Source organism: Macaca nemestrina, chromosome 3 (genome assembly GCF_043159975.1).
Source record: "Macaca nemestrina isolate mMacNem1 chromosome 3, mMacNem.hap1, whole genome shotgun sequence".
Lineage (NCBI taxonomy): Eukaryota > Metazoa > Chordata > Mammalia > Primates > Cercopithecidae > Macaca > Macaca nemestrina.
In genome coordinates this window covers 5,618,982-5,639,982 of record NC_092127.1, presented here as the reverse complement: position 1 = coordinate 5,639,982, position 21,001 = coordinate 5,618,982, and the positions used below count along the sequence as shown (strand labels likewise).

At 45.0% G+C, this 21,001-nt stretch overlaps 1 protein-coding gene and 1 long non-coding RNA gene across 9 annotated transcripts in view; both read right to left on the bottom strand.

Moving 5' to 3' along the window:
* The window catches only part of LOC105466581 (interferon regulatory factor 2), an 86,706-nt gene extending 68,405 nt beyond the window's left edge, over positions 1–18,301 (bottom strand). Inside the window, exons 1-2 of one of the 5 annotated variants that reach the window (XM_071092782.1) lie at positions 18,103–18,301; positions 20–121 (exon numbers count right to left, since the gene is read on the bottom strand). In XM_071092782.1, coding sequence (XP_070948883.1) covers positions 20–55 — 36 coding nt within the window. In that variant the 5' untranslated portion in view covers positions 56–121; positions 18,103–18,301. Of the gene's footprint in view, positions 1–19; positions 122–17,833; positions 17,982–18,102 lie in introns of all 5 variants that reach the window. The other 4 variants (XM_011715636.3, XM_071092780.1, XM_071092779.1 and 1 more) reach the window with 4 other exon arrangements.
* A 66-nt stretch (positions 18,302–18,367) lies between these two features.
* LOC105466580 (uncharacterized) overlaps positions 18,368–21,001 on the bottom strand; it is a 67,490-nt gene continuing 64,856 nt past the window's right edge. For all 4 annotated transcript variants that reach the window (XR_011620761.1, XR_011620759.1, XR_011620760.1 and 1 more), the window contains exon 4: positions 18,368–19,479. This is a non-coding gene — a long non-coding RNA (uncharacterized lncRNA). The remainder of the gene's footprint in view (positions 19,480–21,001) is intronic.

Sequence of the window (21,001 nt, the reverse complement as noted above, 5' to 3'; positions counted from 1 at the left end):
TTCATTCCAAAAACCTTACCAGCCAACCACATGAAAATCGCTGTGTGCCAAGCATTATCTAAAGCTGTGTGGAGTATGCAAAGATGATGAAGACATGATCTCTGGCCTCCAAGGGCTTACCCTGCAAAGACGAAGGCAGGCACGTCAGCATTAAAGCAAGCTTTCAAGCAAGACGTGGTGTCCTGGAGGTGAGTCGAAGCCCCCGGGATGAGCACACTGGAGCGGGCGGCTGCCCTGCGGCCACGCACCCACCGCCACTGCTCACACTGATTACGGGCGTCTGACACATTCGGTTTGGGTTCCCTCTCTGCATCAGACTCACCCCCACTGGTTCATTCGCCTCACAATAACGTGACTCTGCACTTTAAATAGATGAATTTTTTCAAAGGCCTATGGGGGAGTTTTAATATTTTATGTAAAAACCCAGAAGAAAGAGAGGACTCTGGAAGGCTTCCTAGAAGAGGGGACATCTGAACTGGGCCTGGAAGCCGAGGGATCGTCAGGTGGAAGAGAAGAAAGAACATTCCCAACAAAAGGAAGAACAACGACAAGGGCAAATGACCGGGGACGACCACATGTTTGAGCCATTGGTGATACAAAGAAGCTGCTCCACAGGGAACATGAGAGCCGCGGTGGAGAAAATGCTGGAAGGTTTCCCTGCAAGCTGCTAGTTCACAGTCAGCCATGTGTCCTTGCACCTTAGCGAGGGTCCCTGCCGACTAAGTGGAGGAAATCCCCCAGTCCAGCCAGGGCACACACCCGCTGACCGCGCTTTCCTCCTGCTGCCCGGTCCGCCTTCCCTACCGGGAAACACCAGTGCCTGAGCCCAGAGGCACCAATGTCCTGCAGGCGTCTTTGTGTCTGGACAGGAAATAACAGTAGGAGGACCGAGTCAATCACTGCAACTGAATTCAGCTAAGGCGTATGAGGGTACCGAGTCCACGCGAGTCATGTGGCTCAGCCCTCCACAACACATAACCGGTTCAAAACAGGCAGTTACTGACAATAGAGGGGAGACGGTGAAATACCGAAATAAACCACAGAAATATCTAGGCCTTTGAATAACACCTTCCAATTTATCCCCCCAGGGAAGTGAAGAGTCTGGCAAACGTCCAATCAATGCCATCACCGCAGCCAGTCACCCCAGCTGTGAGGGCCTCGGCACCTGATGGTCACACCTCCCCAGCCACTCTGTAGCTGCGTGGGATGAAGAGTGTGAGGTGGTTTGGTTAAAACACGATGCAGGTGGAATAATGCATCCCAAGTATACCACATGCTAGCCTCTGCGACCTGTGAACAGACTGTGTTATGTGACAAATGGGAATGAAGGAGGCAGTCGATTTAAAGGTTGTCTGTTGACCTTGACAGAGGTGAATTTTCCTGGATCATCCATGTGGTCACAATGCAGGGAAGAAGCCTCAGTATGGCATGGCCAGCTCCGGGGCTCCCTCCAGCTCCTGAGTCCCGCTGGCTAACGTTTGCACCTTAGGTGTTCTCCCAGCCCTTCCATGGCCTGGCGTGGCGTCACTCGGAGGACCTGGGGACACTCTGGGCGGATAGGAAGACCTGTCTTAACTTCTGCCCAATGAAGGCATTGTTTCTGGGGGGTCTTGCCATTATCTTTGATTCTCTAACTTGGGTTTCTTACCTGAATTGGAGCCCACTGTCTTGAATTCCTCCTCACTTGGGGATTATAAACTTATCCATAAACACTCTCTTCACAAACCGATTCAAACCAAACAAAAGATAGTACAAAAAATATTTTTGTACCTATTCATCATTTCCTCTTAGAAACTTATATAAAAGCACCTCAAAGACAGGCCTGGCTATTATCAAAGGCACGACCCAGTCCTTCCCGCAATGGACCACAGACTACAAATGCACACGCCTTAGAGCTCCTCTCCAACACTGCAGGTGCACAGCTGCGACACGCCCTGCTGCTCGCAGTCATTAGCTATCATTTTCTGAAATGCACAGGGGAAAATGTTCCAAATCCTCAATAACCTTCCAAAAGAAAAAAGAAAAAAGCTGGCTGTATCCTCGGAACAAAACCGTTTCTTACTGGGAAACAAGAACACATGCCCTGAGTGAGATATTTGCAGCCACCAGGAACTGGCTCTGACACTCCCTCCTTCATCTGTTTGTCCCAGCCACCCTGGAGAGCAGTCCATGCACCAGGAGCGGAAGGAACTGTCAACCCTTCATGTCTTTGCTCTTGCTGTTCTTTCAACCAAAAATGCCCTGTTCACCCACTGGCCACCAGATGACATCGCCTCCCTCCTTCCGGCCAGTCAGAAGTCAGTGGTGAGGCACGCCCCAGTTTCTCTGGTCAAAGAGATAGCTCTTAGTTCATGATGGGTAACTCCAGTAAATTAAAAAGAATAAAAAGAAGATACAGCTTCTTCCTCTTCTCTCCCTTAGCCTTTGGCTTGCTATGCTTCCATGAAGCCCATCTTTCATTCTTTTCACGACCAGGAATGCTTATTTACCTGCTTGTCTCTCTAACCAAACGATAAGCTCTTTGAAAGCATGGATCCGAAATTTTCAGCTTTACATCTTCACAGCATAGGGCTTCACACACAGCTGTTCAAAAATGTCTGCTGAAGGAATGAATTCCTCTGAGGGTTTTATTTAAGATATTTGTTTGCAGAAGAGAGTCTTCAATTTAATTTCATCATTATCATGTTTGTTTTCACAGTACTTAAAACTAATTTTAAGGATTTTTAAAATCTTTGCCCCAAACCTAAAGAGAACAAAAATTTTTGCAACTCCTCTTACCACTCTGCTTCAAAACACATATATTATGCATCTTCTTCCAATTATTTACAACTCAGTTATAATCCACACATGACCTTGCCGGGTTATATTATTCAATAAAGTTCAACTTTTCAAAAGGATTGAGTAAAATGAAAAATTTCCACAGGACATAAAACTAAACCAACAATGAATTTGCTTCCTTACAGTTGTGATATTTCACTGAATTTCTTTATCTACTATAGCTCTTGTAAGAACAAATGAATGGCTTCTCATGCTGTGAACAATTCACAATAAATACACAAATGCTTTTATTCATTTTACTTAACAGATCTGTCATTATGGCAATTTTTTTTCATCTACTCAGTAATACTATTGAACCATTATTGAATGGATTATATTTAAATTCTTAAGCCTCCAAATGTTATTCTGAGGCTGCTTTTACTAATTTTTATCTTGAAATACCACAGAAGTGAAGAACCCTAAGGCCTTTTTCATGAGTCCCAAGCAGAGCGGTTACCACAAGGGCAGCCGCGACAATAAATTCACTACCATATTCAAGCACTGCTATTTTTCCTCTCACAAGACATTTCTGGATTCAAAATACAACAGAAAAAAAATTATTTACTGCACAGTTCGACAAAACATACTGAGTACTTAACCTGGTCACAATACACTGAGCAGGTTACTTGATTTCTGCAGCTGAAAAAATGAAGGGAAGGGGCTGGCAATCGTTGCTACGGAAACTCCCAATTGCAGCATGGTGCAAGAAGGGAAGGTACTTTCTATCGGATTCTCGCTTACCCATGCGCTCCGATTTACTTCACTCCAGCATAAGTGAATTCCCCACACTGTGCTTCATCAGCTTTACAGCATCTCAAAATTCTAAAACAGAACTTTTTGCCACATGCTACATATATTGTAATGGGGAGAATCTTAGTTTCTCAGACTTACTAGTGTGTCATTTTCAAAACCACAAAAGGAATGACTCAAACCTACAGCTCAACAACAACAAGAAAATCAAAAATGAAGAAAGCCCTTGAGACACTCCTCCTAAGAAGATGGACAAATGGCTAGGAGCGCATGAAAAGGTGCTCAGCATCATTAGTTACCGGGGAAATGCAAATCAAAACCTTCATGAGCTACCACTTCATACCTATTAGGGTGACCCTATCCAAAAAAAAAAAAAAAAGATAATAATAACAAATGTTTGCAATAGGTGTGGAGAAGCTGGAACCTGTGTGCATTGCTGGTGGGGATGCAAAATGGTACAGCTATGGAAAACAATTTGGTGGCTCTTCAAACGGTCAACATAGGATTACCGTATGACCCAGCCATTCTACAGATTGAAATAACTGAAAGCAGGGACTCAAACAGATACTTTTATACCAATGATCACAGCAGCCTTACTCACAATAGCCAAATTAATAAGAACCCCAGTGTCTATCAACAGATGAATGGACGAACACAATGTGGGAATATTACTCAGTCTTAAAGAGGAATGAAGTTCTGATGCGTGCCACAACATGGATGGACCTGGAAAACATTCTGCAGAGCGAAATAAGCCAGACATGAAAAGACAAAGACTGTATGATTCCACTTACTCACAGACAGAAAGTAGAATGCTGGCTGCCAGGGGTTGCAGGAAGCAGAGTTATTGTTTAATGGGTATAGAGATTCTGATCCAGATACTGAAAAAGTTTTGGAAATGGATGGTGGTGATGGTTAGGCAACCTTGTGTATGTCATTAACGTCACCAAATTATACACTTTAAGATGATTATAATGGTAAATCTTGTTATGTAAATTTTACCACAGTTTAAAAAAGAATGCTTCAACATGCATTTATGACTTCCCTACTTGCTGCCACTGTTTCCTTCAGTCCTTTTATGGATGACAATTATTCCTTAATTTCAGGCAACTTAAATATTCACTATGGTCAAACACACACACGCACGCGCACACACACACGCAAAGAGAGAAAATAAGGCATTTTCAAAATGAAGTAAGGGCCACTTTTCCCTTCAAGGTGAAAGTAGGACCTACCTAGAAAAAGAGCTACATAAAATCCCTTCTAGATCCATGTGGGGAAGCAAACAAAGGAACTTACAAATATACTCTATTAGGCTGTTATTTTAAATAAGCAACAGTAACTCTAGAGCACTAATGGGAAGCCTTAAAAAAATCTTTTTATTTTGAAATTATTTCAAATCCACATAAAAATTTCAAAAATAGTGCCAAGAGTTCCTGGATATCTTTCATCAGCTTCCTTCAGTTTACCGTGGGGGGCAGGAGTACTGATTCTGCAGCTCTGCTGGTTACAGCGTCTCCCCACAAGGGAAGGGGAAGTAGAGAGGGGAGATAATTATCAGGATTTAACCGCATCAGTTTTCCTTAATGACAAAAGACACCAGACCATAGTTCCACGTTCCAAACTCAATGTGAGACAATTGTGGAAAACAGAAAGAACAACAAAACAATACATTGTTTTATGCCTATTTTACAGTCTATTAAGAATCTGTTCTTAAAATAAAATAAAATAAAATGTATACACTTGGCAAAAAATCTGTCACATTAGCACTGTGGCTTCCCCTACAATCTGAAACAACCCCACAGGGCCCATGGAAGAACTCTAAAAGGGATTCACAGAGAAGTAAAATCGTTTCTGGAACTGTCATCTTACTTGCCTCATTGTGTTTTCTCTATCTGGATAAATTAGGCTCCTCACTCTAAGGAATGCAGACCATCTACCTACCTGGCTACCTCAAATCCAAAAGGATTACTTTTCTTTCGTTTTATATCTCCCTCTACATACAGTTAGCACGGAATAAACACCCGCTAAATAAATGACTGAATGGATGCATGATCAAAATAGTCAACTGTTTCAGTTGAGCACTCTCCTCTACCCCATCTCCCAAACTGCAACGACTTTCAAGAAAAAAAAAAAATCGTAATGCATTAAAAGCACCTGTAAGTTAAGTAAATCCTCTCCTATAACATTTTCAATTCGCCCTGACTTCACCAATCGTCAGGATGACGGCACCCAAAAGTGGAAAGAGCAGGTCATCTACATTCCCTACAGGGGCCTTCCTCGCAGGCTCCGCAAGTTTCCAGCCTCTACAATGGAGAGAAGAAAGAGGAGCAGCAGTCCTGACGCACATCCCCAGGTGTCCAGCCTCTGTCTGCCTTCTAGGGCCTTACCTTCAAAGGTCAGCTAAACAGTGTGTATGAGTTAAGTTTTCCCATATGAACAAAAATCCCAGCATCCCAAGAAAAAGCCAATAAAGATTTACCTTCAGGACTATTATTTTAAAGTGAGATTATGCTTTGCTGTTCTTCTGTCAGTTGCAAATCCCCAAACCTACTAGAATTCACTTAAAACTAATCTACAGTGTTTTCATTGGAAGAAAGCAATCAGGAAAGCTCTGAGCCACTGAGCAGCTGGGAATTTCGTTGCTGAAGGTTTGGTTTAGTCTTTATTTTTCTAGCTGCTGGCCCTGCTAACATGATTCCATGAAGGTTGCATTTAATCTTGCAGAGAAAAGCTACCTAAGCAGTTCTTAGGTAGTCTTCAGTAAAAATAAATTGCCTTGGCTCTCTGGTAAGTCTGTTGCTTCAACCCAACAATTACAGTCAAAGAGAACAAATGAAGGCAACTGTAAAATACTATACTTGATTTCAAAAGAATTTCATGGCGTAGATGTCATGGGCTGTGTTTGTTAATAACAAAGTTATTGTTAACAAAGAACCCATGGAAAAAGTTGCAGCTTCCAAATGTTTATCTCTGGTTCATCACCAAATATAGCTTATTTATACTTACAAGAAGGTACTAGTATCATCATTGGAACTTAAATATCAAAGGAATAAACTGATAAGATTTTTTAAAGGTCTGGATACAAAGGAGAAAAACCAAACAATTTTTCACCTTCTGGGTATGGAACCCCTAATACAAAGTGACAAATCCTAATGCAAAGTGACAAATCCTAATGTTTATGTGTTCAATTCATATACCATTAGGTTTCCAGTACAAACTAGATGCCATCCTTCCTGAGCTGGAATTCAGCCTTTCAAGCTAACCTTTGCTTTACAGCTGAAAATCAAATAAACTAATATTTATCTAGGTCTTAAAGGTGTCAAACACTGGTGAGGAATGCAAATAAATTGGACTGGATCCCGGCTCTCAAATAACTTACCACATAGGTGATACAAATGGAAAAATCCAAATAATCAAAGATGTTCTTAACAGTTCAAGAGTCTAGAAAACATTCATCTCATCAAGATGCAGATAGCTAACTACCCTAGGAATGGGACGTATAGTATGCTGCTTCTACAGAAATTCAGAGCATTTCATTGTTTCAGGCTAAAGAGATCAGGTACGGTTTGTGGGGAGACGCACAAGGAGATTCAAACAGTTGTGATCAAAACAACCACTCCAACTCTCCTTTCCTTCAGTCCTTTCAGGACTGCACTAAAACTTTCCCCCTGTATTCTCTTCACACCTTGATTCATTTCCTTATGCTGCACCAACCAAGATGGTAGCCACCAGCCAGATGGGTCTACTGTGCACTTGGAATGTGGCTGGGCTGAAGTAAGACAGGCTATGGGTGTAAAGGACACATAGGATTTTAAATACTCAGTATGAAAGAAGAATGTAAAATATCTCATTAATATTTTTACATTAATGACATACTGAAATATTTTAGATAAAATGAGTTAAATGAGAAATATTACAATTAATTTTACATACTTTTTACTTCTCTGAGTGGCTACTAGAAAATTAAAACTATACATGTGGCTCACATTATATTCGTATTGGACAATGTGTGTGTATATATATGTATACATATGTGTATATATGTACATATGTGTAATGTGTGTGTATATATATGTGTGTATATATATGTATTTTGATGGGCTATGCTACGGCATTCAGCCTCTGAACTCATAATGGTCACGCCCAATCCTACTTCCATAGCAATCTAAAAACGTCTCCACATTCATAAAGAGAGTGAAACTATTCTAATATTTTTTTCAGATAAAAATTGGAGATTTGAGGTCTTCAGTTGTGAAGAGTCAGAGGTCACACTCTGATTAAGTTCTACTGTCATTCTCCAACAGAGGTCTTTTAAAGGCAGGTGTGAGGGGAAAATAAAGCTTCCCAGGCTTCTTTCCAGACTCCTCAGAGTTCCTATAAAATGCCTTCACCTCCTAAGATACAGAAATGAATACAATACAAAGGGAAAGAACGTATAGGACATGAAGCTAGGGAATGCATATGATACAAAGATAGGGACCGTTTAGGACATGAAGATGGGGACCGTATAGGACATGAAGGTAGGGACTACATAGGACATGAAGATAGAGAAGGTACAGGATATGAAGACAGGGACCATTTAGGACATGATGGTAGGGAATGTATAGGATATGAAGATAGGGAATGTATAGGACATGCAGATGGGGACTATATAGGATATGAAGATGGGGAATGTTTAGGAAATGAAGATAGGGAATGTATAGGATATGAAGATGGGGACTGTTTAGGACATGAAAATAAGGAATGTATAGGGTAGGAAGACGGGGACCATAAAGGGTCTGAAGGTAGGAACATATATGACATGAAGGTAGGGAATGTATAGGATAGGGAATGTATGGGATATGAATATAGGAACCATATAGGATATGAAGATAGCGACTGTATAGCATATGAAGACAGGGAATGTACAGAACATGAAGATAGGGACTATATAGGACATGAAGACAGGGAAAGTATAGGATGTGAAGATAGGGAAAGTTCACTCTCACTTCCCCTACAAACATTTGATACTTCACTTACCATGAGAATTAGATCTGTAGCCATTTGTGTACATTAAATGCTCTTTTCCAAAAGGATAATAAAACCTCTAATCTCCTCAAGAGGACCAAATAGTTTCAGCCTGGACTGGTTCCCAAGGTGCTAGGAAGACCTATCTCCCTAGGCATGTGTGTTTCAAAAGGAATGAAAAACAGACCTTGGAGACATCCCCAGGTTGTAAGTGTCTCACATTCTAAAAGGTCAGGATAAGACCCCTGGAACCTTTTCATCCCATGTCAGGGGAGCTAAGGTGTTTTTTGTTTGTTTGTTTTTCCTTTTTCTTTTTCTTTCTTTTCTCTCTCTCTCCTTTTGGGACGGGAGAGGGACAGCTGCTCTGTCCCTGTCAACAGAGTGCAGCCCACATGTACATTCCATCAGTTTTCAGTGTCACCTAAGGGTCCAGGTTTAGGGGCCTGACACAGCAGTGTCACTGAGACTGCTGCCCCAGTTGTAAATATCAACAAGGCACTCTCTTCTCCTACCCAGGTGTTTTGTGTTTCTGTAGTATTCATATGTATAAAGAATGTTAACTGTAAAGTGAGATCATATCTCAAGCCCTTCACAGTTACTGACAAAACATTATGTCCCAACTTCACCAAAAAGCCACCCATCTAAGTGTCTCCAAGTAGCCACAGCTGTCTGAGGACAAGGGCTTCCAACAGCCCCGCTAGGAAAGCCCTGGCTCTAGAGCCTGGTCCACACGTGGAGGCAGAAAGGCTCGAGAATGGCCCGTCCCTGCACAGCCTCCTCCTCAGCAGCACCCAGTGTGTTCTTCCTAACCTATCGTGGACCAGAGGTCAGGGCAGAGATGCCCTATGAGCACTGTCTTGAGAATATTTTCTGGTTAAAAGGGTAATTGGTAATTGTGCTTGCTGTTTTAAATTTGGAAAATACAAAAATGTTTCAAGGAGGAAAAAAAAGCTAAACACTCACAATTCCACCATCAAAAAGGTATGTTTCCTTCCAGGTTTTTTTAAATACACCAATATACACACATGTTTTTAAAATAAAATTAGAAGCACAATTTCACATTCTTTTTCCCCACCCAACCAACATAGATCATAAATATTTTCCCGTCACTAAATGCTGCTCGAAAACACGAGCTTTGTAAGTTACCTATACTCTGTCTGGATGTGCCGTAATTCGTAATTCGTTCAAATGTATCCCTACTGTTGGATATTTAAGTTGTTTCCAAGTTTTTATATAACAGAAGCTAATTCAATAAACATCCTTGTACATAAATCTTTGTTCCCATCTCTGGTTACTTCACGTAAGTAGGTTCCAAGAAGCAGAATTACTGGAACAGAGAGCTTAATATTTTTAAGACTTTAAGTATATAGCACCAAGGTAAATTCCAGAAAGTTTATTTCAATGTAGAATCCCGACTACAGTCACTGTGGAGTACCGAGTGCCCAACTCAGTGACCCACACTACCCAGTTATGGAATTCACAGTTCAGTTTTAACTTGTCCCATCTGTTCTTTAGGAAAACACATTATCAGCCCATTCTATGTCCCTGATTCCATATTTAACTCCCATAATCGGAATGGCACAATTACATTGATTTATCATTACAAACTACAAATATGAATGCATTAAATTATTACATGTGCCCTGAAAATATGTACATCTATTATGTATTCTTTCAAGGATTTAAAAATAAAATAAAAACAGTACCAAGGAAGATTGGTATGGGGGGAGAAGGGCCTAAGAGAGCCATTACGGTATTTCCGTGGATGCCTCCAAAGGCAACTTTAGATTGAGTTTGGGGCCTCACATAGTGAGTATCAATTTCCCCATCCTCAAACAATGCATCAACACCGGCACAGTTATACATTCTGAGATGTGCACCATTAAGCAATTTTGTCATTGTGTGAACATCACAGAGCGTACTTACACAAACCTAGATGGTGTAACCTCCTACACACCCAGGCTTATGGTATGGCCTATGGCTTCCACGTTGCAAACATGTACTGCAGGTTACTGTACTGAGGCCTATAGGCAACTGTAGCACAATGGCAAGTATTTGTGTATCTAAACATAGAAAAAGGTAGAGTAGAAGTCTGATATTATAACCTTATGGGGCCATAGTCATGCATGTGGTCCACTGTTGACCTAAATGTCATGATGCAGCAACATAACTGTACCCCTAAGGTGACTTCAACCACGTCTCCAAGTGACAGCTACTCACAACTTCATGTTTCCTTGTAGAATAATGTCAGCAGCTGCCTAGCAGTTTTCCCATCAGCCTTTATCATCCCCAGGATAAAAGGGTCTAACCCCAAAGTCAGCAGTAGACGGTCCTCCAGTCTTTTGACTGGTCCTTGGGTTATTACTAATTACCTAACCAACTTCAACTCACCCCTCCGACCTCTAACACTCTTTCAGTGACATTTGTGCAGAAAATCTTCCTGCCTGATTCTCTCTTCACTCTCTCCCATTCAAGAATCCAGGAGGCACTAGTCACCCGTTTCCTTTTCATCACCCCATCCCCCAACTCTCACTTTCCAACAGCCTCCCATTCCTATCACCACCCAACACACCCATCATATCTAGGTGTTAAGACGCTCTCTTATCACCACTGTAATTTTTCTCATCTTCTCCAATAGATCTAGGATAAAAGGACAAAAGAACTCTTTCAAAAATAACAAGGTAGATATTACTTGAAATAAAGCAATTTGTATGCAGTTCCTCCTCATCTGAAAGGTCAATCTCATGAAATGGGAAAATCGGTAGGATTGTAAGGTTAGGGGGCCAGGACAGCATATTCTATCTACAGAGTACTTCTTTGGATCTTCCCAAAATCTGACATTCATAAGAACAATTAAAATGTACGCTCAATAAGAACAAATTAAAATGTATGCTCATCTCTCCTTTGATGGCATTAGGTGTGCGAGTATCAAATGCCTTCAGCAGATAGCAACAGAGTGTTAAGTATGCCCAAACGAAATTATTTATGAAAATTACACAGAAAGTAGTTAATTCTCAAAAAATCTTCATTTAATGAAAACAGGACAGGCTTTTATCACACAAAATCCTAAATTAAGGTATTTTGCTGAACTAGTCTTGCCTCTGGGATAAAAATACTTAGAATCCATAATCAGAAAGAACCACACATACCTGCTTCTCATCCGCAGCCATTCTCTGTCAACTCTGCTCTTTCTTGCTTATCAGAAGGGAACACTAAACTGATAAAGGAGTTATAAACCAAAACAGAAGCAAAACCAAACCAAACACCTAATTATCCATGGCCTTCCTGGACAAAGAGGCAAATACATAAAATAAAATAAAGTCCTTCTTGCCTCTTCAAAATGGAAAATTCAGCTGGGCGTGGTGGCTCATACCTGTAATCCCAGTACTTTGGGAGGCCGAGGCAGACAGATGACCTGAGGTCAAGAGTTTGAGACCAGACTGGTCAACATGGCGAAACCCTGTCTCTACTAAAAATACAAAAATTAGCTGGGCGTGGTGGGGCACCTGTAATCCCAGCTACTCAGGAGGCTGAGGCAGGAGAATCAGTATAACCCAGGAAGCAGAGGTTGCAGTGAGCCGAGATCACACCACTGCACTCCAGCCCAGGAGACAAGATCAAGACTCTGTCTCAAAAAAGAAAAAAAAAGGAAAATTCAATGTATCACAAACTTAACATGAGTCCCATTTCTGTAGGGCAAGCAAGGTCGAGTGGGCAGAGCCAACACAGTGACCACAGGCCCCTGTCCAAAGAGCTCTTTAAAATGTGGAAAGAGGTTTAATCTGAGCCAAGGAAGAGACCAACTATTTGGCCCTGGGAAGAGACCCTTGATTCGGCGGCTTTCCATTTTTGCTCTGGCCACACACCTGAGGGAGACTAGGGAACAGGGATCCAATGGTGAATAAGAGGCTCGCTATTCAGGGCAGGAAGGGGAAGGAGGGGAAAGGGGGCTATAGATAATCTCAAATCTAAAGGGTCCTGTGTAATTTCTAAAAGTCCCCTCCCCAGGCAATTTTCATTACACACATAGGTTGTCTCCTAAGGAAGACAGAACTATCCAGCCACGTTTTACAGAGTGAAAACTTCCAAAGGGGGAAGTGATTGGATTACTAAAAGGCCACTCTAGGCATCTGAGTTCATGCACCTTCCACCACAGAGCCTTGTACACTGCTGGCTGTCAACAAATAGTTAATAAACAAATGAAATAATAACACAATGTCTGCATTTAAGAAAACTGTTGAATGTGTTACTATGTTTAACAAAATCAATCATTCATTTAAAATAATTGCTTGGGGTCCCTGGATCCCCAAGCAGACCTCAAGTTATTGATGGATGGCCCCAGCTAGTCTCAGTGCCTCAGAAAGCCTCACGGGATGGTGAGTTTCTCTACACAGAGCTGGCCAGCCTGTCCAACACACCACGGGTCTCTACATTTGGCTAAACAAGATCAACTAGATTTGATAACACCCGTTTTTCTCAAGGCATTCAGGAGTTCTGACTGAAAGTCATATGTGTTTCTGAGGAATAAAAATGGGCACAAGGGCCAGGTGCAGTAGCTCACGCCTATAATCCCAGCACTTTGGGATGCTAAGGAGGGAGGATCATTTGAGGCCAAGGGTTTGAGACCAGTCTGGGCAACATAGCAAGACCCTGTCTCTACACAAAAATGTATGTCGGGCTTTGGGGTGGCACATGCCTGTTGTCGCAGCTACTCAGGAGACTGAGGCAGGAGGATCACTTGTGCCCAGGAGTTTGAGCCTGCAGTGAGCTATGATCGAGCCACTGCACTCCAGCCTGGCCGACAGAGTGACACTTTGACTCTAATAAAAGAAAAAGGGTACATGAAGTCTTCTTAAATAAACACAATTTGTTTTAGAGACAGTTTGTCATAAGATGGAGCTTCTGAGGGGAAAGGTTATTTTGAGGGGATCTTTGAAGGTCAATGCCAAGACTTCAGGCCTGCTGCTTGCTCTGAATCCAAAGAGCCCCAGATGGAGTCCCAGGGACAAAGGGGACCTGTGAGCTGGGTTTCCTGCTTGTGTGTTTTCCTTGGTACTCTATAAAAAATACTGGCTTCATGTTCAAATCTGGACCCTATATGTTATTCATCATTCTTTGTTCTTTGGTGATAAAAGTTTGATGGAACCTCCTCACCCACTTTTCCATCAGTCATTCCTGCCACCAGAGCCACTCCTCAATTCAGCACACTATGCATTAAGCTGGCATCGTGCACCGACCACTGATTACACTCAGGCCAAACACAGGGGGCCAACGGGGCAGGCAGAGACGGAAGGTCCTGACCTCCTATGCCTGTGCAGAAAGGAACATCATGTCCCATACAGATGAAAAGAAGAACTAATTTTTACTAATAACTGACATTTCACCACAGTTTTGTTTATTTGCATATATTATGTATTTTAATATAGGTTATAAATATATACTATCAGTTATATTTACTTTCATGTATGTTGTCACATATACAGTGTTGGGCACACAGTAAGCATTCAATAAATGCACATGAGCCAAGATGGTAAAGCAGGCCGGTGCGGGGGCTTATACCTGTAATCCCAGCACTTCAGGAGGCTGAAGTGGGCAGATCACCTGAGGTGAGGAGTTCGAGACAAGCCTGGCCAGCATGCTGAAACCCTGTCTCTACTAAAAATACAAAAATTAGCCAGGCATGGTAGCACACGCCTGTAATCCCAACTACGCAGGAAGCTGAGGCACAGGAATTGCTTGAACCTGGAAGCAGAGTTCTGCAGTGAGCTGAAATTGTGCCACTGCACTCTAGTCTGGGCGACAGAGCAAGACGCTATCTCAAAAAAAAAAAAAAAAAAAAAAAAAGATGGTAAAAGCAAAATACTAAAATCAGCCCAGTGCACACCTGCAATGGCAGATAATGAAGAAGCTGACACGAGAGTGAAGAAGATTCAGACTAAACCACAGAGAGGCTTGGGAAGATTTTCTTATCTGATAGAAAGAGGGAAAATACATTGGTCCAATCACTATTATTTCCATATCATTTGGTCTCCATGGATACCACCTAACTTTTCTTCTGAAAGGAAGAAATTCACTGACAATATCAGGTTTCACTGTTAAATATTTTTTGATACTTTACATAAAACAGTTATTCCATGTTTAATCTTTTATCATTATTTATATACGCTCAGAAGTAAAATCCCTCCTTGCTGGAAATTCCATGAGAAAGACAGTGTCTAATCCAGTCATGATTATCTGGCCCTTTTACATTAAGAATAACCTGATAGAATTTTGAAAGTTAACGCCTTACACATTTGTAGACTGCCATAATTTATGCAATGTTCTTTCATATACAGTATCTCAATTGTGCATGAAAGCAACACTATGAGACATAGTTAAGAATTATTATTACCCTCCTTACAGGTAACCCCAAAAGGTAATAACTGTATGTATTTTTTGTTGTTAATGATCAGCTCACTAACCAGAACACAACCTAGCGTAAAGATACTGTCTTTCTCGCTGTCAGTTGAGTACACAGAGGCTAGCACTGTGTCTGGCTTTTAATAGATGTGCTAAGGATATTTATTGAGTGTCTACCTAAATTATCTCGTCTGTGTTAAGCCCTTTTTGGTATAAGGTAGATAAGGGAACTATAACCCAGATACTCAATTTAGATAGAGTACAGTGGTTTTTCACTATCAAAAGCATATTATGTGAAAATGCTCTGAAAACAACAGAGTTTTGTACGAGATGAGGTTAAGAATAAAAACATAACATCGTTGGTAACATGAGAAAATTGATGCACATCAAATGTGGAGTATCCAAAGTTTCTATTTTTCCAGTAAGTTTAAACATCTTTCGCTCTGGTGCGCTATTTGCCTAATAAAGTGTTTCAGAAAGTGGGATAAAGGTGGGACCATTGTTCATAGGGCTGTCAGAACTTCATGGCACACATGTGTTTGCCATAATTTGCTTCCAGTTTGACTACAAATCCTTGCTTTTGATTATGATGACATTTTTACAGGTAAGTAAATCTGAAATAACTGGAACTTTCTCTAACAAAAAAATGACAACTCACTGAGAATGAAATATGTAAATGTTTAATTTTAACAAGCAGTTACAAATCGTAACAGACAAGAACTCTTGGATCTAAGAGACCAAAATGTAATTTCTTACACAACAAAGTTACAAGTTATAATCGTTCACTAATTACGTGAAATTCCGGACTTTGACACATCAATCAATAGATGTTCCAACGTTCCCCCTAGAGATCCCAGTTCAAGTCTTAAATATTTCATCTGCAGAAGTTTCCTCAGAAAAGGCTCCTTTTCCCAGGGTTTTTTAGGTTTCTATTTTTGCCCCTTCTCCCCCTAAAAGAAGAATAAAGGAAAGTTGGGGAAATCAGAGAATCCTGAATCTTCGTGCCCGGTGAAGTTAAAGAGTCACCCTCTGGGCCTGGTGGGGATAACTGCATCTGCCTGGCATCAAGGTTATCCACCGCCTGGTCTAACCCCAGACCCCCTTGTGCACCTGCCCTTAAGCACCAAAAACTGAACTGCTCGAAGAGAACCTACAGTAGATAGGAAAACTAGTAACTGACTGCAGGCTCGACAGCAGTCTCGGTGATTCCTGAAAATCCACAACAGGAAATCTAACGATCCTCCATCCCTCCTGGCCATTCATCAAAAGCAGACGAGTCACAGCCATAGGGAGGCCGGTGGCTGAAGACGAAATGCCAGCACCACTTTTCCTCATTTAGAACTGAGTTTTCTCCTTCCATAACCAAGGACAAGGAGCAACGGGAGGGAGGTGGTTGAAGAGGGAGGGGGCGGGTAATATGTCCCCAAGTTTCAGACAGTAGCGGGTTAGAAACGAGCGAAAGCCACCTCGCTCTTCTGAGCTACCTCGGCTGCCAGTCCCCGGGATCACATCCGCAGCCGATCGCCAAGGGTCCGGCCTACACAGACTGACCCGGGCGTTTCACCTGGTGCCCGACCACGGCCCTGGCGCCCGGCCCAGGCTGCCAGCCTCCTTCCCCTCCCCCGCTTCTTAGGGAACAAGGAGGAGACGGTGGCAAACGCACCCAGACCGGGGGCCAAGGGGAGACGCCGGCGCGTGCTGGGAGGGGCATGAGTTACACCCGCGACCCTTGGAACTTGGAACGGCTTCCCCAGCCCTGGCGGGCGCTGGCCCCCAGACGGTGCCACTGGAAGCAGGCGGGCGCCGCGATTGGCCGCAGCCGGCTTCACTCGGTGGGCGAGCCCTACCGGCGAGGCGGAAAGGAAGTGGCGGCCGCCGCGGCTTTGCACCAACCATGTTCGGCCAGCGGGCGAATGTCACCCGGCGCCCGGAGCCGGGTCGGAGGGCACGGGGCGGGCACTCGCGTCCCCACCCCGCCGCGGCCCGCGCCCCGGGACCCCGAGGGGACGCTGGCCCCCACGGCGCCGCTCGGTCCCCGGAGGCTCCCCGCCCCCACCTCGCCCGCTCCGTAGCCGAGGCGGGTCAGGCCCAGCGCGCGAGGCCGGCCGGGGGCGCCTGCGGGGACCCGGGGGCGCACGGCGCTAGGCCGCGGCCCGGGCGGCTGACCCCTCGGCGCGGTGCCCTCCCGGGACGCGCCGCCCGAGCCCCTCGCGCGCCGGGACAAGTGCAATGACAAAGCCCCAGGGCCCGACCGGGCGCTGGCCGGCGGGAAGGAGGACGCGGCGTCCCTTCCGAGCGGCGGCGGCGGCGGCCCAGCCCCCAGGAAGCAGGGCGCGTCGGCCAGGCCCGGCGCCCGGCCCGGCTCGGAGCCCGCCGTCCCGCCCGGGCCGCTGGCACCCGACGCCTGCGACCCGACTCCGAGCCCGGCAGGCAGGCGAGCCCCGGGACCGCCGCGGGGCGCCCCAGCAAGTTTCCTCTGGCCGTGGCTGGAGGCGCTCCTCCCGGCCGGGGCGCGGGCGCGGGCAGCCGGGCGGGCGGCGGTGCCTGCTTATTTACGCTGGAGGCAGCCTGGAGAGACGCCGCCGCGGGCACCGAGAAGGACCCGCTCCCCTCCTTCGGATCCGCTGACGGCGGTGGCTGCACACACACACGCGCACACACAAACACGCACATACACACAATTTTGTTTTAAATGAGGCCCGACTCCAGCGGACCTGCACCCCCACACACAACACCTGGGGCGCAGAAGCACACACAGCAGGTCTGTGTCCATGGAGCCACCTCTCCGCATCTGCAAATCCAAAAGTGAAATTAAACCTCCACCAACCTCCTCCTCCTCCTCCTCCTCCTCCCTCTCTACCTCCTCCTCCTCCTCGCAGCCTCAGCAGCCCCAGTAGCAGCAGCAACAGCAGCAGAACCTGCTTCCCCTAAAATCAGGCGATCCATAATTGCGCCGACTGTTCCTCCAAAAATCGGTATTAATATTTATGAACCCCGGCATTTTCCGTCTGCAAAACATCGTGTCAAGGCATCAGGACACGCATACACACACGGCCCCCCACAGTCCCCAGAAACATGCCCTCGAGAGAAACACACGCACAGTCACAACTATTATTTGAAAAATGTTACCTCTCAGTGTGCTTTTTTCACGCTACCAATACAATTCCGCAAGGTATAAGTGTTGCTAGGGTGTGTGAAATGGAAATGAAAGCCCGTCAGTTGAATAATCGCAGGAGCAAAACTAAAAGTTACTCCCCGGCTTGCCTGAGAACAGTCCAGATCGAAAGCAAAACAAGGAGAGGAAACTGCGAAGAGCCGCGGCTGGAAATCCCCCCACCCCCCGCCCTCCTCCGGCCGCGCTCCCTCCCTCGCCTCCCCTCTCCGCCCTCCTCCCTCCGCCCTTCCTCCCCAGTGTTTGTTTCAAGCTTGTGCAACCAGGAGGTGGAGGCGGAGGGAGGGCGCGAGCGGCCCGGCCGGGAGGTGCGGAAGTTCGCCGCCGCAGCTCATTGGCGGGCAGCGCCGCTTTCATCATTTCTCGGAAAAGTCAATTTCATTTTCGCTTCCCCAGGTCGCGGCGGCGGGAGCAACAAGCAGCGGCTCGTGAGTCGGTGGCTCGCACCCAGGGGCGCCTGCACGCGCCGCTAGAGCGCCCGAGTCGCGGTCCGGGGTGGGGGGCGCAGGCCCGCGGCGGTAGGGGAGGAGGGCGGGCACCCGACTGCCCATCCTCAGGGTGGCCTGAAGGTTCCAAGAGGGCGTCCGGCGAAAGCACGGGGCTCCGACCATCCGGTTAGCAAGGCTGGTGTGACAGCTTAGAGCGAATGAAAATTCGTTTTGTGACGCTGACCACTTCCAAGGAATGAAAGGAGCAGTCAACCGAAACGACAGCATTGCTTGCGTCCTTACCTAATTGGAACCTTATCCGTGGTTGAGGGTGCCACCATTGGAGGGGCCGCCCCGCCCTCTGACACCACCTGGCACTCCGCTCCACTTGGTAGCTAGAACGAAAAGGAGGCCCATCCCCCAGTAAGTCACAGCTCACGCCAAGATGAGTTATGGAGCCTGTGCGACCGAAGTTTCTTCATTGCAGGGCGAGGTGGACAAGGGTGTGAGTTACTTTGACTTCAAGACGTCTTGGTGGCGGCTGGTTCTGAGAGAGGCTTTATACTGGAGCACTTCCAGCAAAATTCAGCTTGGGCCTCCTTAACTCACCGGCTGGGCACCCTTAGCCTCGGTTTTCAACCAAAGCCTAAGGCCTCAGTTTTCAAGGCTGTAAATGGAAATAAATGAGAGAAGAAGGTACAGCCCGCGTGACAGGTGCAGCAAGCAATGCAGCTTCCTTGGGACCTACCCTTTGTGGTTCCTTGCTTTAAAAAAAGTATACATTCACATTTAGTTAGACCTGTTTCTTCCTCGCATGCAGTTTCATCAGTCTTTTCCCAGACTTCTGTATTCAACAGAGAAAGTTCCTTCCTGGGAGACCATAGCTGTTTGTATGTAAACAGTTGCCTAAAAAAAAAAAAAAAAAAAAAAAAAAAAATGAGAAAAAAACTCCAACACCTCTCTGTCACAAAAGTATTGAATTATATAGACTGGAAAAATGGAAGTATCCAACACCTGTGTGGTAAGGAAATAGCTAAGGGTTCAGGATTCTGTTTTGTGACTCTGGTCTCAGAAACAGACCTCACATACACATTATTCCTTATCCCCTCTATTGTAATATTCACTTTTTTTTTTTTTCTAAGAGACAGGGTAGGCTGGGCGTGGTGGCTCACGCCTGTAATCCCAACACTTTGGGAGGCCGAGGCAGGAGGATCACCTGAGATCAGGAGTTCGAAACCAGCCTGACCAACATGGAGAAACCCTATCTCTACTAAAAATACAAAATTAGCCAGACATGGTGGTGCATGCCTGTAATCCCAGCTACTCGGGGAGGCTGAGGCAGGAGAATTGCTTGAACCCAGGAGGCAGAGGTTGTGGTGAGCCGAGATGGTGCCATTACACTCCAGCCTGGGCAATAAAAGGGAAACTCTGTCTCAAAAACAAATAAAAAAAGAAGAGAGAGAGAGATGGTCTTGCTCTGTCACCCAGGCTGTGCTATATCATAGCTTACTGTAACCTTGAACTCCTGGCCTCAAGCAATCCTCCTGCCTCAACCTCCCAAGTAGCTGGGACTACAGGCCTGCAACAGCGCCTGGCCCAGCCACTGACTGCCTTATGTCATATAGCAATGATCACTAAGGTAAAGTCTATACAAACTGTAGAATAGTTGTCATTCTTTACCCAACCCGGGGACACAAGTTAAAAACCTAGTATTTTTTTTTTTTTTTTTTTTTTTTCTGTACCAAAACAATCATCTTCCTTTATTTGCCCTGGAGCGGGAAGAGGAGAGTTGAGAGGAAGGGAGGAATGCAAGGTGTCACTTTGAACTTATTCCACTCTCATGTCATCAGCCTCCATGCACAGGCCCCAGGTGAAAGAAATAGAGTTCTAGTTGGACCAGCTAACACCGCCTGCCTTGTGTTTATAAAAGGCAGCTGTCTCTGTGGTGTGATTTCAGGGGAGCCAGACGGAGCTGGGGCCATGAACCTGTATCCTGCATCCTAACCACTTATCCATGCATGAGGCTAACTGGAAACTCACTTGCTGGGTACAGATAGCTTCTGTGATGCTCATGCTTGACTTCCAAAGGAACATGTTTCAGGAAAGGCAATTGCCTTAATTATGGTCTTTGATAAGCAGGAAGAAGTTTGTTACTCCTTTTTTTTCTTAATGTCCTACTTTGTGCAACATACATCCAATCAGTCATATCCTATTGACACTACCCCTAAATATCTCTGGGCCTGGCCTATGCCCAGGGCACTGCCTTCATTCAGTTATTGCACTTGCCTGCTGCCTGTGCTCCTGGTCTCCTGTTTGGACTCCCTCAGGTCAGCAGCCACACTACTGCCAAAATTCAGTAGAAAATTAACTTCAGGTAAAGCACAATTCCAAACCTAACACTGCCCCCTCAAAAGCCTCTCTGTAACCT